This window comes from Cygnus atratus, chromosome 3 (genome assembly GCF_013377495.2).
Source record: "Cygnus atratus isolate AKBS03 ecotype Queensland, Australia chromosome 3, CAtr_DNAZoo_HiC_assembly, whole genome shotgun sequence".
Lineage (NCBI taxonomy): Eukaryota > Metazoa > Chordata > Aves > Anseriformes > Anatidae > Cygnus > Cygnus atratus.
This window is the reverse complement of record NC_066364.1, coordinates 13,286,995-13,314,765: the sequence shown is the minus strand read 5'-3', so window position 1 is coordinate 13,314,765 and position 27,771 is coordinate 13,286,995. Positions and strand designations below refer to the sequence as shown.

The 27,771-nt window shown below is 37.9% G+C and overlaps 2 protein-coding genes across 4 annotated transcripts in view; one reads left to right on the top strand and one right to left on the bottom strand.

Annotated features, from left to right (window-relative positions):
* The window catches only part of NBAS (NBAS subunit of NRZ tethering complex), a 190,318-nt gene extending 185,346 nt beyond the window's left edge, over positions 1 to 4,972 (bottom strand). The window contains exons 1-2 of one of the 3 annotated variants that reach the window (XM_035562547.2): positions 4,784 to 4,972; positions 281 to 335 (exon numbers count right to left, since the gene is read on the bottom strand). In XM_035562547.2, coding sequence (XP_035418440.2) covers positions 281 to 335; positions 4,784 to 4,948 — 220 coding nt within the window. In that variant the 5' untranslated portion in view covers positions 4,949 to 4,972. Of the gene's footprint in view, positions 1 to 280; positions 336 to 2,177; positions 2,313 to 2,524; positions 2,588 to 4,783 lie in introns of those variants that run through there. The other 2 variants (XM_035562548.2, XM_035562549.2) reach the window with 2 other exon arrangements.
* Positions 4,973 to 7,382: 2,410 nt separating this feature from the next.
* Positions 7,383 to 26,905, top strand: DDX1 (DEAD-box helicase 1). Its single transcript, XM_035562575.2, has 26 exons — positions 7,383 to 7,466; positions 8,730 to 8,781; positions 9,760 to 9,823; positions 10,470 to 10,499; positions 10,749 to 10,845; positions 11,661 to 11,708; positions 11,855 to 11,938; positions 12,868 to 12,951; positions 13,403 to 13,479; positions 14,767 to 14,839; positions 14,949 to 15,025; positions 15,826 to 15,940; positions 16,438 to 16,576; positions 17,389 to 17,449; positions 18,554 to 18,652; positions 19,329 to 19,418; positions 19,952 to 20,140; positions 22,570 to 22,621; positions 23,018 to 23,164; positions 23,830 to 23,921; positions 24,501 to 24,573; positions 24,926 to 24,998; positions 25,116 to 25,158; positions 25,384 to 25,479; positions 26,148 to 26,268; positions 26,565 to 26,905. The coding sequence occupies exons 1-26, from the start codon at positions 7,451 to 7,453 to the stop codon at positions 26,693 to 26,695; spliced, it is 2,223 nt and encodes a 740-aa protein (XP_035418468.1). The 5' UTR covers positions 7,383 to 7,450; the 3' UTR covers positions 26,696 to 26,905.
* Positions 26,906 to 27,771: the final 866 nt, after the last annotated feature.

The window sequence follows — 27,771 nt, the reverse complement described above, 5'->3', positions numbered from 1 at the left end:
GAGAAACAGAAAAACAACATCTTGCAAAGTACAACAGGACTTCCAAACTTTTTAGATGTTTTATTATTTTGTCCCAATAACCTAACAGAGGCAAGAGAGCTCACAAAAATGAAATACAATAACACAGTAATAGTGATAATCCGAAAGTATCTTTCTAAAAATGCATCTTCTGCTCTATTTCCATTATACTAGCCACCCTAAAGAAGAGAAACTGTACATTTTACAGGCAATCTACACATGATTCTTATGAGTCAGGAACATAAAAACAAGTCATATTTACCTGTAATTGCTCTAGTGATGATAAACGATGCACCATGTTTTCTGTTGCCTCTTGGCTGCAATTACAACAATAATGGTTAAACACTATGGTACACATTTTAACTTAAATATTGCATCCATACTATATCCAATCAGCATTCACTGATTGAAAGTAAGCTGCCTGCTTGCCAGAAGTTCCTTACGTATTTTTAATTACTCGCTACTTTATTTAGTGAGTAATTTAGCCACATAAGCTAAAGCAGGCTATAGAACCAAATAAATTCAGTAAGTGCCAACCTGTAAGAAACAAAATTTACTACAAATTATTTATCGATTCAACTTTGCCTCAGTCTATGGGTAGTAAAAAAAAAAAAAAAAAGAAGAAAAGACATTGCCTTCTGACTAGGTTCTCCTGTAAGGTGTTACAAATCATTCTTTCTATGCCAAATGAATGCCAGATTGAACTGTAATCCCCAGAAAAAGGTCAAAGCAATTGGTGTTCAACATGCTATCCCAATATATAACTGCTAAGCTACACAACGACTGCTTATGAAAGTTCCAGAAAAACGTTTTTAGAAAAAAAGACCACTGAAGTAAAACTTATGTCAATCTGTACTGGTTACCACAGCCATCCAATTCACTGCATCTACTCAACAGCCTTGTACAGCCTTTCTAGCACTCTTGCTCTACTTTCATACGGGGGAGGACCAAACTACTGCATAAATAAAAGCACTCTTCAAACACAGAAAAATGAAGCAAAACATAGGATTTATATTCCTAGCTATAAAAAAGGTAAAGTTTTCAGAAGCCAGCAAGAAGTTAGGAAAAACAGATTACACAAGATAATAAATAAGGAAGACATCACACACAAAATAAACTTATACTTTCCTACTCAAAATATGAGAACATCACAAACTGAGCACTAAAGTAGGTAATGAATGAATTACCTCTTCCCTTCAGTACATAATGCATAGAGCATATCATTACTTGTTATCTAAGATAGTCAGACCTCTTATTCCAAGTTATATGGCAGCAAGCACTGAAGGACACACTAACATGAAAATTCAGGAGTACTTGCATGTTTAAAAATATATTTGGGCTCCCAAATTTAATATACTGAAGTAAATATTAGCAGTTTTCTATGCAAAGCTTGCAATCCAGAAACAGTGTTTGAAATAATCAGGCTACTTTCTCATAGCATATGACAAGTCAACACATGTACTAATAGATAATGTCCAAAATTCAGGTTGATCAATCAGAAAATAACAAGACATTAAAGTAAAAGAAGTGAGACTACAAATCATTTGTCACAGCTATCATAGTACCTTGGGGTACTGCAATTGTTCCTAAGGAATTTGAAAACCAGAACCTGATAAGGTTTTTTTGGATTAAGAAAAGCTTTTTTGAAAAACATTTCCAAATATTGCTTATACATATTGCTATGTATATTACTATACTCTCCAGACATTTTTCCCCGAGTATTCTTAATGCTCACTCCTGAGACTAAACTGCATTATTATTCCACGCATCTTAACCCTTCACAAAGCTGATTTACTCCTACTCTCTGAAGACTGGAATTTTACATTTCGCAGTAACAGTCCTATCACCCCAGATACAGTAATGGCTACCACATCTGTAAAAGCATTCCCCTGTCAAATGTATTTATTTTTTAATTCATTCCTGCCTGTAAGAACAAGTTTGCCAGAGAATTCCAGAAATAAAATCCAAGTAACTTCCTCATTGACAAGATATCTAATTCGGTTCAGATTTTGTTGTAAGCATGCTGAGTTTAAGGAAAAAAATAAAGAATTTTAAAGAACGTCAAAACATTTGGTGATAATGAGAAAAAAACACCACAGAATCAAGTGATATACCCAAGAAGACAGACAGAACATGTTTACTGTAGAAAAGTTGTCTACCTGTACTTCCATGGTTCAAATGATTCTTTGAGTCCTCTGCTGCAAACTCCCCCACAGAATCACTGTCTCATTCAGTTTTCAATGATGAATTACTCGATAATTCCTTTCATTCTTGTTAGGTATTTCTGGATTCCCATGAAAGATGTTATACATGATCATGTCACCGCACTGAATACAGGTTGCTCAATTTCCATACCAGTCTCTTTGTGGGCACTGTCAGTTTCTTGCACTCATTCTTTACAAATGTCTGTTAATTTCCCCCACAAAACTTCTCAGGAAACGCAATACAGACAAATGAGAATACCAACAAGAACTAAAATTAAAACTAATTTGGGGTTCCAACTTACAAAAAAAAAATCCATGCAAGATCTATTGCCGTATTGAACAGAACTTTACACTTTCATCACAGAATCAATCTTCCATCTTCCAGTGGGTGTAATTACAGTTACAGGAGCTCAGAATTTCTGCAATCAAAAATGAATCACCCCAAAGGAGATAACAGAAAAATAAAGCAAAATCAATAGAGAAAAGTTTGGTTTAAGGCCTTGCTTTGGATCCCAGATGACTGCATAGAAAGAAATCTAATTTGATTTCCCAATGCAGCTTTCAACTTCCTTTCCCTTTCTACTTTCCCTCACTCATTCCTAACCAAACAGTTCTACAAGAAATACAGCAGGGATCCTTTTGTGACTTTTTTTCTGAACAGCATGAAAAAGCCATGATTAAAGAAACAAACGTTAAAAAGTCCAAGTCACAATCATCTAAAGAATGAGGTTTTACTCCATAAGACCGTAACACCATAAAAAAAAGTTTGTTCCCTCATGTAAGTATGTATGTGGAAGAATGTAACTTGTTACAAACAAATACAGTCTTCCACCTGCAATGTTTTTATACCTCCTCTGTTCAGAGGTTCCCACTAAACATAAAACCTTGTTAAAATACTTCGATAATCTGTTTTTTTGTAGTAAATGCATTAACATCTGCACTGGACTTGAAAGTCTAGTACAAGAAACAGATAAAACCACATTGCTTGCAACTTCTATGTCCAAATCAGACAACAGTTGAGCTAGAGATAGGCTAGCTCAGCAAGTTTATATTGGGTTTACGTGGCAAGGTTTTGGTGATGGGGGGGGAGGCTGCAGGGGTGGCCTCTGTGAGCAGAGCCCAGCAGCTGCCCCATGTCAGATCAGAGCCAGCTGCAGCCAGCTACAAAAGGGACCTGCTGTTGGCCAGAGTTGAGCCAGCGAGCAATGCTGGTTGGGCCTCTGGGAGAGCACATTGAAGAAAGGGGAAAGAAATTTTAAAAAAAACTGCTGTGCAGCTGCAGCTGGGAGAATGACAAGTGAGAAAGTGTGAGAGAAGCAGCCCTGCAGACCCCAAGGTCAATGCAGAAGGAGGGCAGGAGGTGCTCCAGGCATGCAGCAGAAGTTCCCCTGCAGCCTGTGGAGAGGCCCCTGGTGGAGCAGGCTGTCCCCCTGCAGCCCATGGGTCCCACATGGAGCAGATCTCCACGCTGCAGCCCGTGGAGAAGCCCCTGGTGGAGCAGGTGGATGTGGCCTGGAGGAGGCTGTGGCCCATGGAGAGCCCACAGGGGTTCCCGGCAGGAACTGCTGCCTGTGGAAAGCAGCCACACCAGAGCAGTTTGATCCTGAAGGACTGCACCCTACGAAAAAGACGCATGCTGGAGCAGTTCATGAAGGGCTGTATCCCACGGGAGGAATGCCACATTGCATCAGGGAAGAGTGTGAGAAGGAAGGAGCAGCAGAGCTGCAAACAAAGCGTTACAAACTGACTGCAGACCACCTTCCCCTGCCCCGCATGGGACAGATAAAAGAGGTAGAAGAGCCGAGACCAAAGCTCACCCATGGAAGTACAATGTTTTCAGTTCTCACCACCCTACTCTGTTATCCATTGCGCACAAATTAAACTGGCTTTACCCAAGCCAAGTCTGTTTTGTCTGTGAGGGTAATTGGTCAGCGATCTCCCTGTTCTTATCTCAACTCAAGAATTTGTCATTGGATTGTCTCCCCTATGTCTTGCTGAGGAGAGGGAGCGGTGTGGTGGGCACCTGGCAGCCAGCTCAGGTCAAACCACCACAAAAGAAATAATAAAGACAAATGAACATCTCAGCTTTTCCACTGACCCATAGTGAAAAAAGAGGTAGAACGTCAGTAAAAACTTATAAAACAACGGCTTTCCATTTTTTGAGCTCTAACATCTATTTGTGCACCTTGGAGACACAAAATGATGCGAACTTTCCTTTTCACTCATGACGGAAAATCCCGACGTAACCCTTCTGTCCTGCAAATCTGAACAGGGAGCCGATTTGCCTCGTGCCAGGTAACCTTAACAACGGTCCCACTCCCACCCGCACTGCTTCCATAGCTGTCAGCACAGCTGCTTCTGGGGATGACAGAGGCAGAGCAGGAACGAAGCGCCCCGGGAAACCGGGCAGGGCACCGTGACGGGGGCACGGGGCAGGAGCTGGGGGCTTGCCCCATTACTGTGCCCGTCCGTGCAGCGCCCGCCTTCCTCCTCCCCCTCCTCCTCCTCACACCCGCTGACGTGGCCGGTCCCCTCCCCCAGCCCCGCGGCGGCCACCTCACCTGCACCTCCGTTTCGGGAGGCCACTCGGCGTTGAGCAGCAGGTCGTACAGCACGTTCTCCTCCTCCCCGCCGCCGCCGCCGCCACCCTCCTCCTCCCCGCTCCCGGCCGCCATGCCCGCCGCCCTCCGCGCCCCTTCCCTGCCGGTAGCGGCGGTGGTGGCCATCTTCGCCCAGGCCCCACCCACAGCCAGAGCGACGACGGTGGCTGGCGGAGCCCAAAGTGCTGGCGTCCGGCGGCTCCGCGGAACGGACGGACTTTAACTCCTTCATAGAATTGTTAGGGTTGGAAAAGACCTCCAAGTTCACCTGGTCCAACCATCCCCCTACCACCAATGTTCCCCAATAAACCATGTCCCTAAGCACCACGTCCAACCCTTGCTTAAACACCTCCAGGGACAGTGACTCCACCACCTCCCTGGGCAACCTGTCCCAATGCCTGACTGCTCTTTCTGAGAAGAAATGTCTCCTCATTTCCAACCTAAACCTTCCCCGGCACAACTTGAGGCCATTCCCTCTAGTCCTATCACTAGTTACCTGTGAGAAGAGTCCAACCCCCAGCTCCCCACACCTTCCTTTCAGGTAGTTGTAGAGCGCAATAAGGTCTCCCCTGAGCCTCCTCTTCTCCAGACTAAACAACCCCAGTTCCCTCAGATGCGCCTGATAGGACTTGTGTTCTAGGCCCTTCACCAGCCTCGTAGCCCTTCTCTGGACATGCTCCATGGCCTCAACGTCCTTCCTGTACTGAAGGGCCCAAAACTGAACACAGTGCTCCAGGTGCAGTCTCAGCAGAACAGGCTTGCTGTGGCCTTTGCTGCAAGGGGGGCTCTGGAGAGGTGCCTCTCGCTGAGGGAGAGAGAGGGAACCCCCGGGAAAATACCTGGGGCTGCAGCCTGATGTTGCTTGTCCAAAATCCGATAGTGAGATTTAACATAGTAGTCTTTAAGGTCCCTTCCAACCCCACCCATTCTATGATTCTATGAAGAAACAAAGAATGTAGTCAAGGGCAAAATGGGTTAATTAAACCCTTGCTGAACATTAAAAATAAACAAACAAAAAATGAGCAAATAAAAAAAATAGCAAAAACTATATATTTCTTGCAAATTTCCTCTGGCTTTAATGATAAACTCAGAAATCTGTTACGCAGAGCTTATCTTAAATACTTTAGCCCCGGAAACTTCTTTTGCACTCACAGAGTTCTACTATTTCAGGCAAATAAAGATGAACATGTTTATAAATTACTGTGAAAGAACTAAGGCTTCAGTCTGTTTCCTGCAATTTCATAAGGCTTTCTTAATACTAAAATAAAATCACAAGCTGCCACTTTTGCTCCCATACTCTAGTTTTAACTGGCGTTTAGTGACCTCTTTGTAGATTTTTCATATCTTTGTGTTTAAAAATGATTGGATTTGTCATGTATCCAAAACCAGGCAAAATTATGATCAACATACAGGGAATAGTGAAAGTAAGGAAGCATATCAAATTAAGATATTCCCAAATGAATTATTGTTAAATGAAAAAGCTGTCATGATACAGATGATATAAAATGCCTGTTGTGTTTTTCTCTGCAACGCATTTTCTACATTATAAATTAACAATAAACAGGGCTCGGTGAACATTGTTTTAAAAAGGTTCTGAAATAAAACTCCACACAAAAAGAGTAATCAGATTGCAACACATGTAGTCGAGAGAACTACATTGTCAGAGATGCTCTCATTTATTTGTCCTTTAAACCAAATGTATTTTTCAGAGGACTGCCTTAGAAGACTGCTCACAATTGAAAATGGTAGGCAATATTTTATTCTTTGCCTTCCACTTAGCACGTACAAAGTAGATAAATACACTATTGTTTTGTAGTAGACAAATGCGCTATTGTTTTGCGTTGCAATGGTACAAGCTACAGTTTTTAATTTGGAATCTAACTTTATTTTGCCAGTAACAACCCAGAGATTCTTGCCTTTAATTTCTCTAGAAGTTATCCTGGCAAAAGACTGTGAAGAATGTGTGGAAACTTTTGTAAAAACTGTAGAAGAATGTATCCTTATAAGTCTATAAAATAAACCCATGTGTTATCTGTGTGAAGATACACATTATCTATGTGTGAAGATACTTCTGTACACATAAAACTCAGAATGCTTTGTACCAAGTATGTTTATTACAGAAAACTGCGCAAATGTGAATTACAACAAAACTCACTGAAGATTACAATGCTGTATGTAAATGTAAAACATATTCTTATTGTAAACGGGCACTTTATGGTTTAAATCATAAGTTACCACAGCCTTAAACTAAACAAACAGCTCTCCTGACTTTAATATCTGTGTAAACCTCTAGATACCAGGCCTGGTATCACAAACATAGCTGAGATTTTATGTGAAGGGGAAAAAAAAAAAAAGGCAGGCTTTCAGAAAGGTGAGAAAGCCGTGAGAAGGCGACCTGAGTATGCCTTAAAAACTTAAAATCCACAAACAACAAAAATAATTCTCCCTTCCTTCCTTCCTTCCTTCCTTCCTTCCCCACGTAGCAGCCCGGACCCATATGCGCGTTGCACACACAAGCGGCCAGGGCCGGAACGCGCGGCGCGGCGCTCCCTGCTGCCCCCGGCGCCATAAAGTGGCTGCCCTGTGCTGCGCCTGCGCTCTGCGGAGGGGGAGAGTGGCGGTGCCAAGATGGCGGCGTTTTCGGGTACGTGGTGAGGGGTAGGGCCGGGGGCGGCCAAGCGCTGGGAGGCAACTCAGGGGTCTGGGTCTGACGGGGCCTTGTGGGGGTGGAGGGGAGGAGGTGGTTCCTGGTGGGCGATAGGGGCTTGCTGCAGTACGTGCCTCGCTACGCAGCAGGCCTGTGGAGGTGCAGGTGTTCTTCTGGCTGCCTGGGCTTTGGCAGGCCCGCAGGCGTTCTCGCCCCAATGGGTTTGCAGGGTTTTGTGGGTGTGTGGCATGGGTGCACCTCGTAAATGGGGCTGCTTGGAAGTTAAGGCTGGTTCCTTAATCTGGGTCGTTTCTATAACAGGAGGCTTATACAAGTGTTCTGTGCATTGCAGTGATTCCTAACGTTTTAGGAACATCCCCATCCTATGTTAGGTAGTTGTGGAAAGCAATAAGATCTCCCCTGAGCCTCCTCTTCCCCAGAATAAACAACCACAGTGTCTTGTCATGATTAAAATGTCTGTTTAAACCATAATGTAAGAAGTTATTCCTGAAGTAGTACACATCGCTATTGGTACTGTCTATTCGCTCCCCCCCCCCCCCCCCCCCCCCCATATACACACCTAGACAACCAATCACCATACAACATGATCAAAGAAAATGCTGAAGTTCCTTCTTTAGACCTGGAGATGAGTTTGGGTGGTGGATAGGTTTATTTTTATTGTATAGTGGAGGAAAACTTACATAGCGTCATTGCTAGTTCTTTTATTTCAGTACACCCTAGAAAAACTTAATCAGCATAAAAGGGAAGTGTATTAAAAGTGGAAAGAATGTTAAGGGATTTATCTTTAATTTGCAATTAATAGTAATTTTTGTTGCTAAGAAAAAGCTTTTTCATTATGTGGGTTGTCTGAGGCTTTAGGAGTAAAAACTAATACTTGAAAACTGAAGCTTTCTGGAAATAATACAAATAAAACATTCCCCCACTTTTTAATAATATTCCTATTACTATAGCAAATGTAAGAGTGATTTTTGGCTGCATGCATCTGTGTATGTCAACCAAGTTCTTGGTGTGTATGTATACACACTGTCATGTGCTGGCTTTCTGCATGTGTGTACCACGTGTGTGGAAAGCTAGCATGTGACAGTGTGAAGACTAGTATGTAAAAATTTGCTTAAAGAACATAATATATATATTTTTGTTTGTAGTTGAAAATTTCCGAGTGTAAACACTTTCTTCTGGGCTATGTTGATGTAACTAACACTGCTTGGGTTTTTTTTTTTAATTATTTTTGTCTTGCAGAAATGGGTGTTATGCCTGAGATAGCTCAAGCAGTGGAGGAGATGGATTGGCTGTAAGTAGGCTTACGTTTGGGCCTGGCAAAATCTAATTTGCTTTTCAGTGATGTATCATATGCTTCTTAAAATATCCACTTTTTTTGTAATGTGACAGCAGAGGTATGTGTTTCCCTTTAGCATTGCTGCATCTCTTGTATTTCCTCATAGTGTGAGTGGCTGAAGATCACAAACTGTAACTGCGGTGGTAACACATAAGCTTGGACGAGCGAAGTATGATAGCTTATACTTCAGTGTCATTTGTTTGATAAAAGTCCCTGTGCTTCTGATTTATTTACTATATATTGTGGGATTGCTATATGAAATTACTGTCACTTACATGATGCGTATTCAGTAAGTGTTCTCCAAACTGCGGGCTGAATTTGTGTTTTTCAGGGTTGATGACTGAGTGTGTTATTTTACCAGAGTTATTCTTCCTGGTGTTAGTTGCTTATTTGGTTGAAGTTCAGTATTTTAAAGCTTGTTGTCATTTGGAATGAATGTTATCTGCACGGACAGTCTTAATTTATGTAATTCTTTTCCTGTATACATGGCATTAATTTGCTGAGTTGGTTTCAAAATGCTAGTTACATTTATTTCTTTAATTTATTTTCCAGTATTAAGTAGGAATTTTGTAAATGAGGGCTATGTAAATGGCTTTAAAAGTGAACCATACTGGAAGGGCGGAAATCTGGGAATCAATAATTAATCTTTTCCTTTTGTCGTTAGCATAGCGAGGTAAGATACAGACCTCTTGTCAGGGTGCAATTGAATTCACTGCATGCACTTGTCACCTCCTGCCAAAGTGCATCACCTACTCCAAACCCTCCATGTAAATTTGTACCTCTTAACTTCCTTAGCAGCAAACCAGGAAGAGTAACTTTCACTTTGTGTGACTGATGCATTGAAGTGATGTCTATTAAGTTCTTGTGTAAGTAAAAATATATTTTTTTTTCTTCTGATAACTTCTATTTGTATTAATGTGTTCTTTCCTGTAGTCTTCCTACAGATATTCAAGCCGAATCTATACCATTGATCCTGGGAGGTGGTGATGTGCTTATGGTATGTATGCAGGACAGCCCTGTTCCAAGGAAGCCTGTGTCTTTTGCCTGAATGTTCTTTGTGCATTGTTTCCAGAGGGCTCTGTAGTTATGCTGGCTCTTCTGTCCTCCTTAAGTGGAAAAATACATCCTTGAACTAAAAAACATTGAGTTTCTGGTGTGTTTCCACCTGTTCTTGCAGATGGAATTCATTCTTCTTAGGTTTTAGTTTTTGACAACTTGACAGTTTGACGGGCACTGCTACGTGATAGTGAAAGCTAACTGATACCATCTACTCGGCTCTTCACTTGACACAGAACTGCATGGAACATGACAAATACCATCTTAACAAGTGCTTCAGTCTCAATAGCCTTAAAGATACCTGATTTTATCATGCCTTCTGCAGATCTGTTCTCAATTCTATAATCAGAGTAATACCTCCTATAATCTTCTGTAGCACCTTGAGAACTCAGACGTATATAGATAGCTCTCCTGGTGAATTCTGGGAGCTTCTATGTTCCAAGTCCATTGGAAAGGTTTTGTGTTTAAAAAAAAAAAAGTAAAAGGTAAAAGTAACCTTAATTTATAGTTTCATTAAATAGAACTGTAGAACAATCCTTACTGTGAAAGTTGTAACTGATTAAGCTGTTAATTTTTTCTTCCTGTAGGCTGCAGAAACAGGCAGTGGAAAAACTGGTGTAAGTAATCAAATTTAATTCTAATAGAAAGTAGTAGAAAGTAAAAGTATTTATGTGGTGAGAGACATGGTGTATATTTCTGTATGCATACAGAGAGAGTATGTATACATTTGAATATGTTTTTAAGCATATGCTTAGGTATGTCTTAAAGTGTTTCTAACCAGTGTGTGTTGCAACTGAAAACTAGACTGTTTGCTTACATGGAAATACCTATATAGATTGTGGAAGGAAAATAACATTATATTTTAGGCTTTTAGCATTCCAGTTATCCAGATTGTTTATGAAACACTGAAGGACCAGATGGAAGGGAAGAAAGGGAAAGCAACTATTAAAACTGGCGGAGCAGGTAAGCTTTCATCTATCCCACTTCTAAAGCTTAGACTGCTGTTAATTCATGTCAATTCCATAACACCACAAAGTAAAGGTAGCCTGACTTGCCATTAAACAGATACTTTTTTTTTTTAATTTGGGATAATATGAATAGAATACAATTACTTCAGATAATATAAAATTACAAATATAAATTTAATGATGTTCATGGAAAGAACTGGGATGCATTGGACTATACAGATTTGAATTTGGAAATGTTGAACTGAGATGGCAATATGCAGGGCCAGAACCTGCTGATATAGTATGGATTGTAATCATGGTGTTATTCTCACAGTATGCAAGTGTCTAGTATATACGTCCTTTTAAATAGACTTGCGACTTGAAAGCTAGTAAATGTGTTCAGTCCATAATAGTTATAGATTGAGACTTGTCACCAACAATAACTGTAAAAACAAAATTCTGAAAATGTTAATAGAAGTTCTAACCTTTCATCTTAGTTATAATGACTGCTGCAGTGTTGACAGTGCAGTTGATTTACACTCAGGCTTACCTTATAAGTGTCTTTATTGTTTTCAGTTGTATTTTTAAGCAATTTAATCTGTGCAGTATTTAATGGAATAATTCAAACTTGCACACAGTAGCTTTGCATTAGGCATTTCTACCTAAGTTTTTAGGCCTTTGCTGACCTAGAGGGTTTGAATTGATTTGGAATAAGGCTGTTTTCTCAAAATATTAAGCTAGATAGCAGAGACAATGTGAAATTTGAATTTGAGTTCTCCAGGCTTACCTTGTTGTTTTAAAGAATTTTCTGTTTCTGTCTTTCAAACTTAGTGCTCAATAAATGGCAGATGAACCCATATGATAGAGGATCAGCGTTTGGTGAGTTGTCTTAATGCTGATTTAATTGTTCTTGTATTTGAGATGTTCACATTGTGAAACAAAAATAAAATAAAATGTACAAAGCTTTCTTTAAAAAGCTGTTAAAAAAGCATTTTCTTTAACTAAAACTGTCTTGTCATTTTCAGCAATTGGATCAGATGGTCTGTGTTGTCAAAGCAGAGAAGTAAAAGAATGGCATGGATGCAGAGCAACTAGAGGCGTGACTAAAGGTAGCTATAAAACAACGTATTTCAGAGGCTCCTAAAAATCTCAGCTGAAACACCCACTTATCTCCTGTTGTTAATGTAGACAGTTGCATTTAAAATTTACAGTCTATCTAAGCAGATGTGCCATTACTGAATTTACTGCTAGCTAAAGACTTTGGAAAGGCAAATAAAATATTTTAGTTTGTTTTTCTCTCCTTATCTTGTAAATTGCATTTTCCTGATAGGGGATTGAGTCAGAGGTGATGCATTCATAACCGGTGTTCATTAGAACATATTTTATTAAGATGCTATAAATAGGAAATAGCTATCCACACAGTACTTCCGATTATTTCCCCCATAGGTACGTGCATGCACAGATTTCATGCATATCTGGTTGGAGTAACAGTTGGGAGGCCAATCCTAATTGTTTAGTTGGAAGCAGAGAGTCATACTGACTTCAGTAATTCTAGGTGGGTGTTCAGAAAGACCCTTGAGCGGTCGGATTTTATCAGGTGTACACACAGTCCTGTAGTCTGTCTTTACATAGCAACCAACTGATCACGGTTCAAGTTACACAGCAAGTTGTCAGTGCTAGTGCATGCTGGTGGTCTTGCACTGATTTGGTAGACCTCTGGGGTTTTTGAGTTTAATCAAATGCTGTGGATTCTGGAGAACCACAGGTATCTCACTAGCTTACCAGTTCTGTGAAGACTTTCACACACTACCTCTGAGCACATACTTTTTCCTCTCTTAGGCCTGCTGTTTTCCAATGCCTGTTTCTCCATCCAGATACTTAAGTACCTACAGAACCCTTTCACCCTAACACAGTAGGGACTTTTATGACTTACAGCAGAGGTTGGATATGTTAGACATTTGGTGATTCTGGACTGCCAAAGTGAACCACCTCAATGAAATTGAAATTAAGGTGTTTTTTGATCCCTTTTCTCTTAAAGGAAAATACTACTATGAAGTGTCTTGTCATGATCAAGGCTTGTGCAGAGTTGGTTGGTCAACTATGCAGGCATCGCTAGATTTGGGTGAGTTTCCTCATAAGAAGGTGGATGTACTGGAATCCTATAGACATTATGGAATGGCTGGAATCCTGCTCTCTTCTTGCAGAGAAGGGACTCCTTGGGAAGATTAGCGATATCAGTGAATTCAAAACTTGTACAAATTTTCTTCTGCTTGTAAGAAGAAATCTGTATAGATGGTGATTATGGTTTTTGTGACCTTTTTGCTTTTATTTCAGTCTTTTTATGAAGATGACTAGAGACCAGTAAAATCGATCAGTACTCTGGTACAAAGATTATTTTAGAATACATCAAAACTAGGAGTCCTGAGTTAGCACTGAGTATTATTATTTACATCGTAAATGTTTCAGTTGGCAATATAAATGATAATGGACAAAGAAGAGATGGAGGGAGGTGGGGGGAGGGAATGTAACCTGTCAGCCAAACAATAAAAGGTCATACTGTGCCTTGTTTTCAGGCACTGATAAATTTGGCTTTGGATTTGGTGGCACTGGTAAGAAATCTCACAACAAGCAGTTTGACAGCTATGGTGAGGTAAGGTTGAATTACTTACTGATAAAAACATTGCAATTCATTTCTCAAATTTCTTCATGTTGTTTTTTTAATAAGAGTTTTTTTTGTCTTGGTTACGTGCTATAGCAATCGATTGTCTTTCCTAGCAGTGCTAACTTTTTAAGGTAAAGTTGCTAAGCAAAAATACCATAAAACCTCAAAGCATTTCTGAACAAAAGCACATTAACCAGATCTAACAAAAGCAGTTAGTATGTTGGATTTATGATAGTGGCTAGACCACAATGATGTTGATTTATTTAGAAGATAAAGCTCTTCTGTGTGTTATAGGTTAGTGGTTAACTGATCTCTTGGATTTATTTCTTGACTTATTTTAGTGTTAACTTGAATAACAACATCCCATCTATATGCGTTGGTGAATGTCAAAGTAAGGGCGTTGAAGCCTGTATACTGGCAATTGAAGTCTCTAAAAATCTCAAAATGCATACTTCATTGCCAGTAAGGTGTAATTAGTCAGGCTCTATTTCTGCCAGTTATTTGGATATATCATGAAAATTGTGATCTTGATATAATCTTCTGAAAATGTCTACCAGGAATATCTGCAGTGTTTTTTGTGTGCTGTGCATTCTTTGTTAATGAATGTTTAAGCGTAGCTTACATAAATATGAAGAACGCAGTAGAAATGTCTTTTTATGGTATTAGTAAATTGTCAATACTGTAAAACTTGCAGCTTTTACAGCTATTGTAGTTTTTTATAAGTGACTTCTGATCTGTTGAACTTGAAAAGCACTTCACAGTATATAAACTTTTATTAAATACCATTACAGTGAAAAGATTTTAAACAATTTAAATGAAGTATTTAAATATGTAGCATACATTTAGTACCTCCTATGTGAGTTAATCTTTTAAGTAGTCAGAAGATAGATTTCTACTAGTGTTTGATGCTCTAAATTTGGTTTTACATTGGCTACTAAACTCATGATTAATGCACATCTTCATAATACAGAATTCTTCCAGGTAAATGATTTGAATTTATCATTGTCAAGGCATTTGAGCAAATCTAAAGCAGCAATAAAAGTTTTAATATCTAAGATAAATTGGGCACTTTACTGAAGATGTGTAATCAAAAATGTGAATGTTGTTTACGATAGTAGTATTGGGATAAAAACAGAACTTGCTTCTCCTGAAAATAATTGTTTAGTAGGGAGAAATATGAAGACTGTAAAAGTTGGCAGAATGCAAGCACTGTTTTCTTAATACACTAAATAACCCCCAAAATTTGTTAGTTTCACAAACTTCTTTTCGTTATAGGAATTCACTATGCATGATACAATTGGATGTTATCTAGATATAGATAAAGGACAAATAAAATTTTCCAAAAATGGTAAGTTTTCTTCACTTTATTCTTTGGAATTTAACTTGAATGCTTACATGGCTGGGGAGGGAGGATGTGCATACGTGCAAAGTCTGACTGAACAACCCCCTACTTTCAGGGAAAGACCTTGGCCTTGCGTTTGAAATCCCACCACACATAAGGAACCAGGCACTCTTTGCAGCTTGTGTACTGAAGGTAACTTAGGAATATCACAGATGTGCAAGTTCCAGAAAACTGCTCTATTTCTGGTAGAGCAGTTACTGTACAATTACCGTAGTTACTTTTACTCTGTTTCCTTCTGTGCACTAGTAATCCACTACTGTAGTGATCATCAGTGTGTTAGCTTTGAGGACTGCTCAAGCTAAATACTGAATATCTTAATTAAAATGAAATACCAAAACTTGAACATAAGGGTAGAATAGCTTGGAGCAAGAATTATCTTACCTTTATTAAACTTCAGTATAGTGTGATTCCACAGAGATAAGAAAGTAACTTAAAAGTGCTAAAGTTATAAGTGGTCTGCCTAAACCCTTAAGTTTCCTGTTTCATTTACTCTTAATATTCTGTAAATCTATTAGTGTCTTTGGTTTTTTTCAGTCTCTCTGGGATGATGAGCAAAGGGCTCACCACATGTTTTTGGTGGTCAGAGAAATGTACAAACCTAAAAATTATTTTGGCTTGTTTTTTAGTTATGCTTAGTCATCAAATACGAATAAAACAAAAATCATAAAAATGTTTCAGCATATCTGTAAGTGTTAGAATATTTTGATGTAGAATAAGAGTTTTAAGAACTAGAACAAAGCACAAACTGTCTGGCAGGCTTTGGACCCCTTGGGGAAGGGGAATGTGAAGGGAGGGGAAAACACACCACTTTCCCTATCTCCACGTACACCTCTTTGTCTAGCTGGTTTCTCATGGGGGGAGATACTTTTGAAATTGTTTTTCATTTTACGTAGTCTCTTGAATCTGTATGACACGATTTTGTTGAAATCTAGAATGCTGAGTTAAAGTTCAATTTTGGTGAAGAAGACTTCAAGTTTCCACCAAAAGATGGCTATATTGGTCTCTGCAAGGCTCCCGATGGTAGTGTTGTTAAATCACAACATGCAGGTAAGGTTTGACCTCTTAAATTTCTTCACTGTGTATTCAGGTTGTCTGAATATGCATTTTGATCACTTTAATTTCTTAATTTCTGCTGTACTCAGGGTCTTAGAATACTAACACCATAGTGGTAGCAAAACTAGAGCTTTTTCAATAGTCTTCAGAGTTGTCTTCAATTTAAATTGCAAGTAGTCTTAAGCTTGGAATTTAGAAATGCATCAGATAGGTAAACTTCTCTTAAATGAGTTACTTGAGGGGAAAAAAAAACAAAAAACAAGTGTTTGGTTTTTAAGCTCTGAGATAAAAATCATGTTGCATGGCCAGTATACCATTGTAATGGCAAGACCTATTTGTAATTTCTGAATATTAATCTAAAGCAATAACATTTTAATCTAAAGCAATAACATTTCCCTTTTATGGAATATTTAGAATTACAAGTTTGTTTGCAATAATAAATTCTCTATTACAATAATAAATGTATCTAATTGCTTTTTTTTTAATCTTAGGAAATGCACAAGTGGTTCAAACACAGAACCTTCCAAATGCTCCAAAAGCGTTGATTGTTGAACCATCGAGAGAGCTAGCAGAACAAACTTTGAACAATGTGAAGCAGTTCAAAAAATATGTTGATAATCCCAAATTAAGGTAATAGTGCATCTGATACTTAGGTTGTGTTCATGACATTGTCCATGGACATGACTTGGTGGTGGGTGGTGTTCCACTTCGTTGCTATGTGGACCTTAATCTGCAGTGCTACTGATAATAGTCTCAGCAATACCTGCTAGCAATCAACCTTCTAATACTTATGCTGTAGTCTGACTCCAACAGATGGCTATATACAAGGTCTGCTCTGTTTACATTAGTGTTCACAGGACAAATGTTGCACTTACTAGCATGGGGTTGCAATCCAAACAAAAAAAAGTTTGTCTACAGGATGCTTTAGTCTAAAGTTGTTCCTGTTTAAACTGTGCTTATAGAAAAAATTAAGAAGTGTCTACATATTGAAGTACGGTCAGTTTACAAGAGTGCGTTTAATGGAATTGCATGTTAGTGGTAATAGGGAGAGACAAGTTATAATGCAAGATTAATTTAGCTTGGGTATTTGCATTGCTAGCTTTCAAGAATACAAGGAACTTATTAAGTGAATTTTTGCTTAAGACTTTAAGGAACAGATCCTTCTTCTAACAGTGAAATTAGTTAATGTTAAATGTTTAATACAACAACAATGAAATAACTGAATTAAAATACAACTTAAAACTTTCTCTTCTCAAATTGAAGTACCATATGCTATATGAGGAAGAATCTTTATTTTTTACTATTTTGCTCTTAATTACTGTCCAGAAATGTTAATCACTATCTATTAATCGTGGAATCAATCTTCAGCCTGATACTTTCTCTCGTGAATATAACAAAAAATTACCAAATGTCAAAATATGTTGATGTAATGTTTGTTTTAGGGAACTGCTGATTATTGGTGGGGTTGCTGCAAGAGATCAACTCTCTGTGCTGGAACAAGGAGTAAGTTGTGTTATTTTTGTTGATATGACTTCATAGTTTAGGTTCTAAATAACTCATGGCGTCCCTGGAGAACAGTAATAATGCTTCCTGTAACTTCTGTAAACCTGCAAAAAAGAGACTGTGCAGCTGATAGCAAACTCATATTGTGCTGTTCTAGCTTTTTTCACTTCATTTCCATGGCAACTCACACTACAAATGCTTATGGTATTTGATCAAATTCTGTTAGGTCTTGAGTACTGCTGAAAACTTTAAAATAGAAGTGTAACTTTATCCTGATAATTAACAACAAATATTGAGACAGACTTACTAACTTCTTCACGTGTGCAAATAAAACTGGTCTGCAATTATCCAGTTCAAGCTACACCAAAAAACAATCCTACACAGGAGGAACCAGCTTAGTTTCTGCAGCATGGAATGTACAGCCAATTCGTTTGTCCCTTAGGGACAGCTGTGCCTTTATTCAAGGTGCAAAAGTGAGACTCCATCACTGTTACGAAGTTTTTTCAATGTCTCTAGCTGCCAAAATGAGAAGTTTATCTCCTCAGCAGGCTTGAACTGGAAGATTGCTAGACTTCGATATGAATCATAGTGATACGGCTTAGTGGAGGACTTATTGGTGTTAGGTCATAGGTTGAACCAGGTGATCTCGAAGGTCTCTTCCAACCTAAATGATTATATGATAAATTTGTGATGGTGAACCCTTCCATCTTGCAAAATCTTAAGTATGTTTCTATGGTTGGTAGACTTTAACTCTCTTACTATGGAAATATACTTGAATTTATTTTATTCCTATTTAAAATCAGATCTGTTGCCTGGAGAGCTTGTGGAATCTCTGCCCTTGAAGATATCAAAATTTTACTGGGCAGGGTCCTGAGAATTCTAAAGCGAATTGGAAGTTGTCCTTTGCTTGTGATACATGTCATATGGGGACCAGATGACCACAAGATGTCTCTCCAGTACAAATTATTCTAGCAATCTGTGGTTATAATTCATAGAAAATAGGATGTCACCCTGCTGATTGTATCGCATACTGAAGTTTAAGCAAAGCTGGTGGTGTCTCCAAGTTAGCTATGGGATCAATTAATGCTCTTCTGTATTTCGTAGGTGGATATTGTCGTTGGAACTCCTGGAAGACTGGATGACCTGGTCTCAACAGGAAAACTTAACTTATCTCAAGTTAGATTCCTCGTTCTGGATGAAGCTGTATGTAGAGAACTAAATGATACTCAAGTTCTGCTCTCAAATGCAGTATAACGTACATTAAAAGATGTAATGAAACAACATTCATCTGTAGCATTTGGTGCTTAAGTTAGCTACTTCTAGAGTAGTCCAGGTTAATCTCCTTGTTGTTTCTAAGTGTAGTAACCCACACACCTTTCTCTTGTTGTCTCTCTGTAAAGCTGCTTGAATTTTATACAATAGAGAAATATATTTCAGGCTGTGTTTATAAGATTAGTGAAGTCAGTCCCTGTCTCTGTCCAGCAATAGTGTTCAGGAAACTTGAAAGGACAGACTAGATAAGCATTTTTGATTACCCAGCAGCTCTTGAAGCTAGTATATGTCCTACTCAATATGCTGTGGAATGAGTGCCTCTTGCTTTGATCCTTTGTAGTATAACTGAGTGTTCACATAGATAAAGTGCCCAAGAGTATTAGCTAGGAGAAGCAGCTGAAGCAGATGTTTAATTTCTTCTGAAGCATAGCAGCTGTGCCTGTAAATACTCCTTTTTTTCCTCCTTAGTAGTAGTAATGTCATGGACAGACATTGACCTGTTCAGCTAATTAAATGAGTAGAACTCTGAGACTGCAAGTGTGTTGGTTATTTGACTGAGGTATGTAATAAGAACTGCAGCTTTTTCTCTCATTTTATTTCTGTGTAGGATGGCCTTCTTCTCCAAGGTTATTCAGACTTCATAAACAGGATCCATAGTCAAATTCCTCAGATAACTTCGGATGGAAAGCGACTTCAGGTATGGAGTTTGTTCGTGTTTTTTTGTGGTCTGCAGTGCTTTCAGTTGTTGACTGTTGCATGGTATGGAACATTTCTTCTTTGAAGTAGTTTATTCTTTGTTACATTTCTTGTCCACGAGTAGCACTTGTTCATTGGGTTCAGTAATCGCTTGCAAGCATACGTTTTCAGGATCCTAGATCAGAAGTCCAGTGTCTATCAGTATTTGGGTTACATGATACAAATGTATCTGAAAAATGAGTGGCTACTTACACTCCTTCTAATGCTCTAATAATCATCTCTTAGTAATTTTGCTTTCTTCCTCTTAAATGATTGTGTTTCTTTAAGAGAATAGTTGAGTAACTTTGTCTTGACTCATCAGCAGAGTAGATGCTGTGATGAGGAAAGCCAGTTTGGGAGACACTGTTGTGCTGCAGTGTGCTATTCAGCTACCACATAACATTCTTCCAGTTTTACTGTTTTTTTGTTTGTTTTTTTGTTGTTCTAGGAGAATCTGATCTTCAGTGGTATTCATATGGCTTTTTTTCTTCTCAGGTGATCGTGTGTTCTGCAACACTGCATTCTTTTGATGTGAAAAAGCTGTCTGAAAAGATCATGCATTTTCCCACCTGGGTTGATCTAAAAGGAGAAGATTCTGTCCCTGAAACTGTACACCATGTAGTTGTGCCTGTTAATCCAAAAGCTGATAAACTCTGGGAAAGACTTGGCAAGAATCATATCAGAGTAAGTGGTTTATAAGTGGAACTTAGATTATTTGTTTGCGAGTGTTTACTTATTTAATGTGCAGAGTTGAGGCCCAGTGTTGTAGGATCTTTGCCAGCTATTGAAAGTTCAGTGTTTCTGAACTGTTTGTTCCATGTTAGTTAGCAGCCTGATGTTTGTAATGTCACAACACTGTTTTTTAATGGTACAGTCTTATGAACATGATTGGGGAAAATCCTGATGGAGTAGCGTTACCTTTTTGAGGTAGAGAGCAATGGCACCACACTGCTTATTCAGTCATTTCACAGCTAATGGTCTGTAGCTTCACTAGTTCTTCCTTCTCATCATGCACAAGAGACAGGTAAACTTCCCAACATAGGTTTGAGAGGAAAAAAAAAAAAAGCACTTTACAGAAAGATGTATGTGAAACGAGCAATTTTTAGAGGAATGGATTTAATCTCAAACTACATCTGAATCTTGGGTTTAAATTCTGCATTCAACTGACACCTGTTCAGATGGGAAGCTTGTTGTTGAAGCCTTTAGTTCTCAAGTTCTTGATAATCTGGAGTTGTATTTCATTTTTAGCAACTCATATGTGCTTAGGATCCATAGGCTTTCTTAACACCTTGCTGTCTCTGGAACTTTCCTTTGTCAGGTCTATTAGAGTGTTTTGGTTAAGTCTTAGCATGAGTTTACTTCACTTGGATTTTAGGTTTATATCTGATTCTAATATAGGGAAAAATATAGGAACAATCATTTTCTTATGATTTAGCGATGATTATTCCATTGCTTTCAGATCTAGATCTACATGAAGAATTTTACTACTTTTTATTATATGAACCAGCTTTGTGTTTATATTCAAAACTTTTCTTTAGTTCAAGGTAGATTAACTTGTCTGGTGGTAGAACAGAATGCTTAGATTAGCATGAAATTATGTAAGGTTGAAAAGTAATTTTTTAACTTAAATGGAGATCAGTATTTCTTCCATGAAGTGTGGTCTAATGACTTGGTTTTGCTCAGTATGTTGTTGGACCTTATCCAAGTGAGGATTTCTTGTCCCATAAAGCTAGAATGATTTTCGTTGTCTAAGGTTCTCAAAGGCAGTTGATCTTTATGAATTTTTCTTTTTTCTTGTCTGCCATGGGAGGTACATACACATTTTGTGCCTTGCCCCCCCCTCTTCTGAGGTTATTATTTTAAGGTGAGACAGAACTCTACCAGAGAGGGTTGTGAAATCTCCTTCTCTGGAGATAGTCAAAATCTGCCTAGATGTGATTCTGTGTAACATGTGTTAGGTGACCCTGCTTGAGCAGGGGGATTGGACTAGATGATCTCTGGAGGTCCCTTCCAACCTCACCCATTCTGTGATTCTGTTTTGTGAGGTTTTGGTTCTTCAGGGTACTCTTTGTGGATTTAAATCTATTTGTCTTGGTGAATTAATTGGAGTTTGAAGTGAAAACAAACTTAAGAAAATTATTTTAGGTAATATGTCTTGTAAATACTGGAAGGATTTCAAGTAACTGAAATTTTCATGTGGCTTAAACACTTTGCATGTAACAGCAAAAAAACAATTTGTCTAATGATCTCACCTGAACTCATTCTAAAGAGGTAGGGATTTTTCCATTCCATGCATGAATTTATTCATAAATTGAAGAACTTCATAGGCATGTACAAAAATCCAGGATAGCGCTACTACTTGTTTCTGTATTTTTTTAATTAAAATTTTTTAGGTAACACATGCCTACATTTCAAATTCATCTTTTAGCTCTTAGTTGCTTAACTAAAAAAGGGTGAAGTATCTTTGCCATGTTTATTGGTTTGTTTCTGCTGTCTTATCCACAAAACAGTTAGTTGAAAGGATATTTTATTTATTTTAAATTCAAGGCTCTTTAATGTTTATGTTCTCAGGTTATAGTATTGTGAACAGCACACTTAATGCCTGCATATTTTTCTTAACTTATAGTGGAAGTTTAGTGTGAACTTTGGAATCTGAGTTATCTCTATGTAATGGAGCCAGTCCTGCTGTCTTAAGCATTTTAGATGATTAAGAACAACATCAATTTGATTATTTTATTTAAAAAGAAATCTAGGATATTAAATTTCACTTTAAAATTATTTCTTAGCTAGAAGCAGTCACAATACCTGAAATTTCAGGACTGTGAGTGTAAACAATTGATTCCATTCAAAAGGATAAATGAATTGCAGCTGGTCTTGGGTCTGGAATTTGGCTCTTAAGGCCTGCAGATGAACAGAAGGAGGATTTTTAGTGACTAATGGGTTGATTGAGGAAAGTCTTCTGCAGAGCTGAGAGGCTGATGCAGGTTTTTATAAAAACATTGAGTAAATTCTAAGTAGTTGTTGGTAGGTTTTCTTCCACCCATTCTTGTGATTGAATGTGGTTTAGCTACTGCTACAATCAAGTGGCTGAAGGTTGTTTGTTTTTTTCCTAGACTGATGAAGTACATGCAAAAGATAACACACGTCCTGGTGCTAACACTCCAGGTAACCTGTAACGCATGTTAAATAATGACTTGTGAAATGATCCTCTGTAGTTGTTGTGAAATAAAGAAAAAAAATTGTCTTGAGGCATGCTCATCAATCTTCATTTCTAGATTTATGTAGTAGACTTAAATACATGTTTTTCAGATGAGTAAACTACAAATGTTTGTTTATAAATCACCTTAAATGGAGTGGTTTTGTTCTTTCTGTATAATATTACCTTGGAGCAGGGGTACGTGGACAAGGGAGGGGAAAAAACTGAAGGTGTAGCTCACCTGCTCTGCTAATAAATGTTTACCTGTCTACTCAAAGGCTAGAGGATCTTTAAATCCATGCTGTTCAATGGCTCTTTGTATTTTTAAATATTTGAATTGAAATATCTTCTTTACTTTAACTTAGAAATGTGGTCTGAAGCTATCAAAATTCTAAAAGGAGAGTACACTGTTCGGGCAATCAAAGAACACAAGATGGACCAAGCCATTATTTTCTGCAGGACAAAAATAGATTGTGATAATATGGAGCAATACTTCATCCAACAGGGCGGAGGTAGTATTTTCACCAGAACTCTATTCTATTCCCTTTCCTGCTTATTTTAAAGACACCTTTATGATAAGGTCACTGATATTCAGATACCACACCAGTAAGACTGTGCCCAAGTTTTTTAACATAGGGCTTAGCCCAGTGTGGGAGGAGGCCATGAATGCCAGTTCTAGGCAGCTTTGAAATGGACAGAAACAACCCATTGTGCACCAAAATTTGAACCAATAAGAGAGGTGTATGGGGCCTCTACTGAAATGTAAGTAAGAATAAGAGGTAGTTGATCTAGACACAGGAGGAAATGTGAAGATGCACAGAAGTACAAACATGAGGAGACATAGAAGGAGAAATATGAGAGAGCACACAGGAGGGTTGAAATAGGACAAACAAGGAGAACGGTAAAGAGATATATCTGGGGAAAAAAGAGACATTTAGACTAGAAAGGGGTGAGGAAGTGTCTGCACAAAACCCTTCTGGTGAGGGGGGAGGAAAGGTGTTTAATTATTTTGTTTTTACCAGTGCCTATATCAGTAACTAAAAGTTTATTTTATGATGATAAATCAAGTGAAATTCCCCCAAGCTGAGACTTTTCCCTATGTGTACTTCTTTCCCTGCTATATCATGTTGTGCCATACCTTATATATGATGTTATTAATGCATAGTAACTCTTTCAGGCCCTGATAGGAAGGGACATCAGTTCTCTTGTGTGTGTCTGCATGGTGACAGAAAACCTCAAGAAAGAAAACAGAACCTGGAAAGATTTAAGGTGATGCAGCAGACTCTAGCAGGCTTTTCCCTCATTTCCTAATATCTCAAGTCATACCTTGCACATTAATATGTCCCCTCAGTTTAAATTAAATTGGGTTTGGATGTTTTATAACTCACTTCCTAAAATTGTAAGATGCAGTTTCTTTAGGTGGAAATCTATAACATGACCTCTGAGTTTTCATTGATATTTTCATTGATAGGGTAGAGGTAGGTTTACTTCTAAATAAACCTAAATTTAAGCTCTGTAACGGATTGTTATTTTCTAAAATTACTGGATCTTGAATATTAAAAACCAAATCAAATGATAGTTAAAAAATCAAACCCAGTTTAATATTTAAAGCCATTTATTGATTTATATTTGCCTTATCTTGCTGGGAAAAAATGAAGATGTAAACGGATCAAGCCATTCATGTTCAAAAAGCACTATTGTACTACGGAAGAGCTTTATTTGGAGTATTCTGTAAATGTACAGGTGTGCCTTCAACCTTCAACGTGCAGTAAACGGGAAGAGCTGCTGTTTTAGTGCTTGGATTTTGATTTGGTTTTAGTTCACTGCTTGTTATAACTATGTTTTCAGAGGGGAGATGTCCGTTTCTTGATCTGCACAGACGTTGCAGCTAGAGGAATTGATATTCATGGTGTTCCGTATGGTAAGACATAACTTTTAAACTAAGCTATTGAATTCCCATATGGCTTTAATATATTTTCAGTCCTTTCAACTAATTAAAACAGGTACATGGCTGGTAAGTAATTATGGGGAAGAAATTTTATGGTGGAAGCCTTAAATGTAGGTGGTACAGGTTGGTAATGACACCTGTAACTCCTGTAACAGGATGTTAAGTTCACATTTGATAGTGTGTATACGGGCTAAGGAGAAGGAGTGCAGTGATCAAAAGCATGTTTACTGTAGTTGTGTGGTCTGTGACATTAGCTCATGTATTTAAAGTGTGTGTGTGTATGTATACACATGCACACACGTTATGTGGATCATGTCTTCTACAGTTATCAATGTCACACTGCCTGATGAAAAACAGAACTATGTTCACCGAATTGGGAGAGTAGGCAGAGCTGAAAGGTATGTATGTGTTCAGAGCAGACACAGTACATTTTTGTGCTTTTTTTTTTGTTTTTAATAAGTTGGCAATAGTTGTTGAAACACATTTTTCTCTCTTACTTCCCCCCGTTATTTCAGGATGGGTCTGGCAATCTCCCTTGTGGCAAAAGAAAAAGAAAAGGTAATTACACTCCAAAGCGAAATTGAACAGATGCTATTTACTGAAGTTCCATCCACAGCTGATGCCTGACTTTAACAGCCTGCATTGGAAAATTGCTGCTTCTTTCCTTTTTAACTGAAAGGGACTCTGGAAAGATATCTGGATTATTTTCCATGCTAGAACTATAAAAAGGAATATACTAAACTATTTCTCAAAGCTTAAAAGTTTGTTTTCCCTTATTTCTAGGTTTGGTATCATGTATGCAGTAGTCGTGGAAAAGGATGCTACAATACTAGACTGAAGGAAGAAGGAGGTTGTACTATATGGTACAATGAGATGCAGGTAAAACTTCTGCTTGACCATAATGTTCTTTCAGTACCTTAAGGGGGCTTCCAAGAAAACTGGGGAGGAACTCTTTATCAGGGATTGTATTGATGGGACAAGGAGTAATGGTTTTACACTAAAAAAGGATAGATTTAGATATTGGGAAGAAGTGCTTTAGTATGAGGATGGTGAGGCACTGGAACAGGTTGCCCAGAGAAGCTGTGGATGCCCTATCCCTCACAGTGTTTAAGGCTAAGTTGGATGGGGTTTGGGCAACCTGGTATAGAGAGAGGTGTCCCTGTCCGTGGCAGCGCAGTTGGAATTAAATGATCTCTAAGAACCCTCCCAATCCAAACCTTTCTGTGATTGACTCTGTGATTTCCTCTAAAAGACTGTGGATTATAGTCCCTGTCTTAACTGTTTAGTTGAAGTACAAATCTATCTTCCGGGTGTTCATAACTTTAGTTCCATTTGAAGAAGAAATTAGAAAACTTTGCAAATTATACTTTCTGTAAGTAATTTATTGAATTTGGGAAAAAAAAAAAATTAGTCTTCGGTCTCCAAGCCCACTTTGTTTCCTATATACAGTTTTTGTTGAAGCTATTTTGAATAGCATTCAAAAAAAAAAAAAGACTATTGTAACTGGAGTTACACATAAGTGTAATTTAATTTATTTTTTCTTTTAGTTGCTGGGGGAGATTGAAGAACACTTAAACTGCACTATTGCCCAAATTGAACCAGACATAAAAGTGCCAGTAGATGACTTTGACGGGAAAGTTACATATGGGCAGAAAAGAGCCCTTGGTGGTAAGCAATAAAAAACTTTTGAGTTATGCTGCTATACAGTATTTAGTTTTTTGGTTTTCTGCTTCATAATGACAAATTGATATATTAAAAAAAAAAAAATGTTAATTCTTTGCTGTCTTGTGCATTTGTTACATAGAGCCTGTGGGTTGCAAGCAGGCAAAGCGTGTTTATGCCTGTTTTTATATTGTTAATTTAAACTTTTTTTTTAAACTTTCTGAATGACTGTTGGTGAATGTTACTAGTTCTGCTGACAAATAGCATTGAACACATCACTTAGACTGGGTCTTTTTTGGCAGGTGGACTCTATAAAGGCCATGTGGATATTCTGGCACCTACAGTACAAGAGTTGGCTGCCCTTGAAAAGGAGGCTCAGACATCTTTCTTGCATCTTGGCTATCTTCCTAACCAGCTGTTCAGAACATTCTGATTGTGTCACACTTGAGACAAGGCTTGAGTTAATAAATGTTCTATCCTACAAATACAAAAATCTTGTACTGTCTCTTGAGTAGCAGTAGTAAAAAAAAAAAAAAAAAGGATTAAAATTCAATACACTTCTTGCATGATAAACAGCTTGTTCAGTGTTGTTAACTCTGTATTAGCTGTTGTCTTGATAAAATAAAAGAAATCAAAGACAGAATGGTTTCTGTTGACTTTCTTTTGTCTTTCCTCAAGAGTTAATTTGCAGAATCATTCTTTCCATAGCTTTTTGATTTATTGATAATACAAGTATAGTTAAGCAAATCTTTAAGACAGTTTAATTCTTTGCGGAGTATATGTAAAAAATAATTTCATTAACTTTGTACTGTCATTTTGAATGCTGTGCTATTTAAAAGTGCATTCAATTGTAGATTGCTGCTTATATTTAAGATATTGAAGTAAAAAAAAAAATAAAAACTTCCTGAAGTATATATTTATCCCAAAGCCAAAATGTTGGCTGAGTGTTTTGATTCTCTAAGATTCGATTTCTCTAAGTTAATGTCTTAAACTTGTATAGCTGATCTTGTACAAAGAACTCTACATTGTTTTGAGTTTATACAGAAGCAACGCACTAGTATCAAAGCAGTTTATAAGTCTGCATGAAAATCTGTTATGAAGTAGTATAGGTTAAAGTACTCAGTGCCTCTCACACTGTTTTCATGTAGCTTTTATTTGTTCAGATGAAGCTGTTGTCTAATTTGATTTTTTTTAACTTCTGTTTTTCTTTAGTGATTTTTTTTCCCCAGATCATAGCTAAGAAAACTTCAGTGACTTTACCTGCAAATTCTGTCGCTTAAAATATCAGAGGTCATTGGGAATGCCTGATAACCAGGAAGAGAATTAACCTTTTGCATTCTTCGTGAAGAGTTCTAGTCACAAAAGTCAAAAAACCTGCAATCTGCTTGCAGGAAACTGTATTTAAAAAAAAAAAAAAAAAATTAAGTTCCAGTTGAGTAAAGAAATGTTCCCATGCCCCCATCCCCTTAGTGTTATTTGGAAAAGATAGACTGAGAAAAGATAGACTGA